This window comes from Nestor notabilis, unplaced genomic scaffold, assembly GCF_000696875.1.
Source record: "Nestor notabilis isolate BGI_N333 unplaced genomic scaffold, ASM69687v1 scaffold15307, whole genome shotgun sequence".
In the NCBI taxonomy this organism is placed as follows: domain Eukaryota; kingdom Metazoa; phylum Chordata; class Aves; order Psittaciformes; family Psittacidae; genus Nestor; species Nestor notabilis.
Window position 1 is genome coordinate 6265 of NW_009937917.1, and position 741 is coordinate 7005.

The window sequence follows — 741 nt, forward strand, 5'->3', positions numbered from 1 at the left end:
TAAGTAAAGTTCCAGTGCAAATTTAACCTGAAAAGTTATGAATGGCAGTTTTCTTTCAACAAACCCTTACTGGAGATCTTCTTGCAGTTTTTCACATTCAGTATGTGTTACCAGTTTACTTTGTAATTGTGGTATTTGCTTACACCTGGTGAAGATGTAGGGATAAAGTTGGAATGATTGGATTTTTTTCTAGTAGAGACAGTCTGTGTGACTTAAATGACGTTTCTTGGAAGATCTAATGTGGAGAAACAACTTGAAGACAACACTTCAGAATACCAGAATACTTTTATGGAGTTTTGGAATCTGTAGGTTATTTTCATTTCTACTCTGAATTTCTGTTCTTGAGCTCTACTGCCAGAGAGCTGTAAAACACAGATGTTAAGTACTGAGAAGCACAGTGAGTGGGGGAAATGTGTGGCAGTCATGGTCTTGAATTTTCTGAAGGACTGCAAAGTCTACTTGCTCAAGCAAGCAACCTGTCATCCTGTTCTTGGTAATGTGGCAGGTTAGTACTTGTCTTTCCCTCATGCTATTGTTATGCTGGGTTGCAAAGCCCTGTAAATATGAAAAGCAATAGATGGTCAGGCCAGGTTCACAGGTTAGGAGTTCCGAAAGCAGATATGGGTACAGCCACCTTAAAAACCTTAAAAAGGGTCCACTAATCTTTTACTTTCAATGTGAAACATTATTACTCTCATCACACATTTTCAAAATCCAATAAAATATTAAAATTCCCATTCC

General features: G+C 37.7%; 1 protein-coding gene across 1 annotated transcript in view; it reads left to right on the plus strand.

The window, feature by feature from the left end:
* Positions 1 to 423: 423 nt before the first annotated feature.
* KIAA1107 (KIAA1107 ortholog) overlaps positions 424 to 741 on the plus strand; it is a 26631-nt gene continuing 26313 nt past the window's right edge. Inside the window, exon 1 of the mRNA XM_010019072.1 lies at positions 424 to 505. Coding sequence (XP_010017374.1) covers positions 424 to 505 — 82 coding nt within the window. The remainder of the gene's footprint in view (positions 506 to 741) is intronic.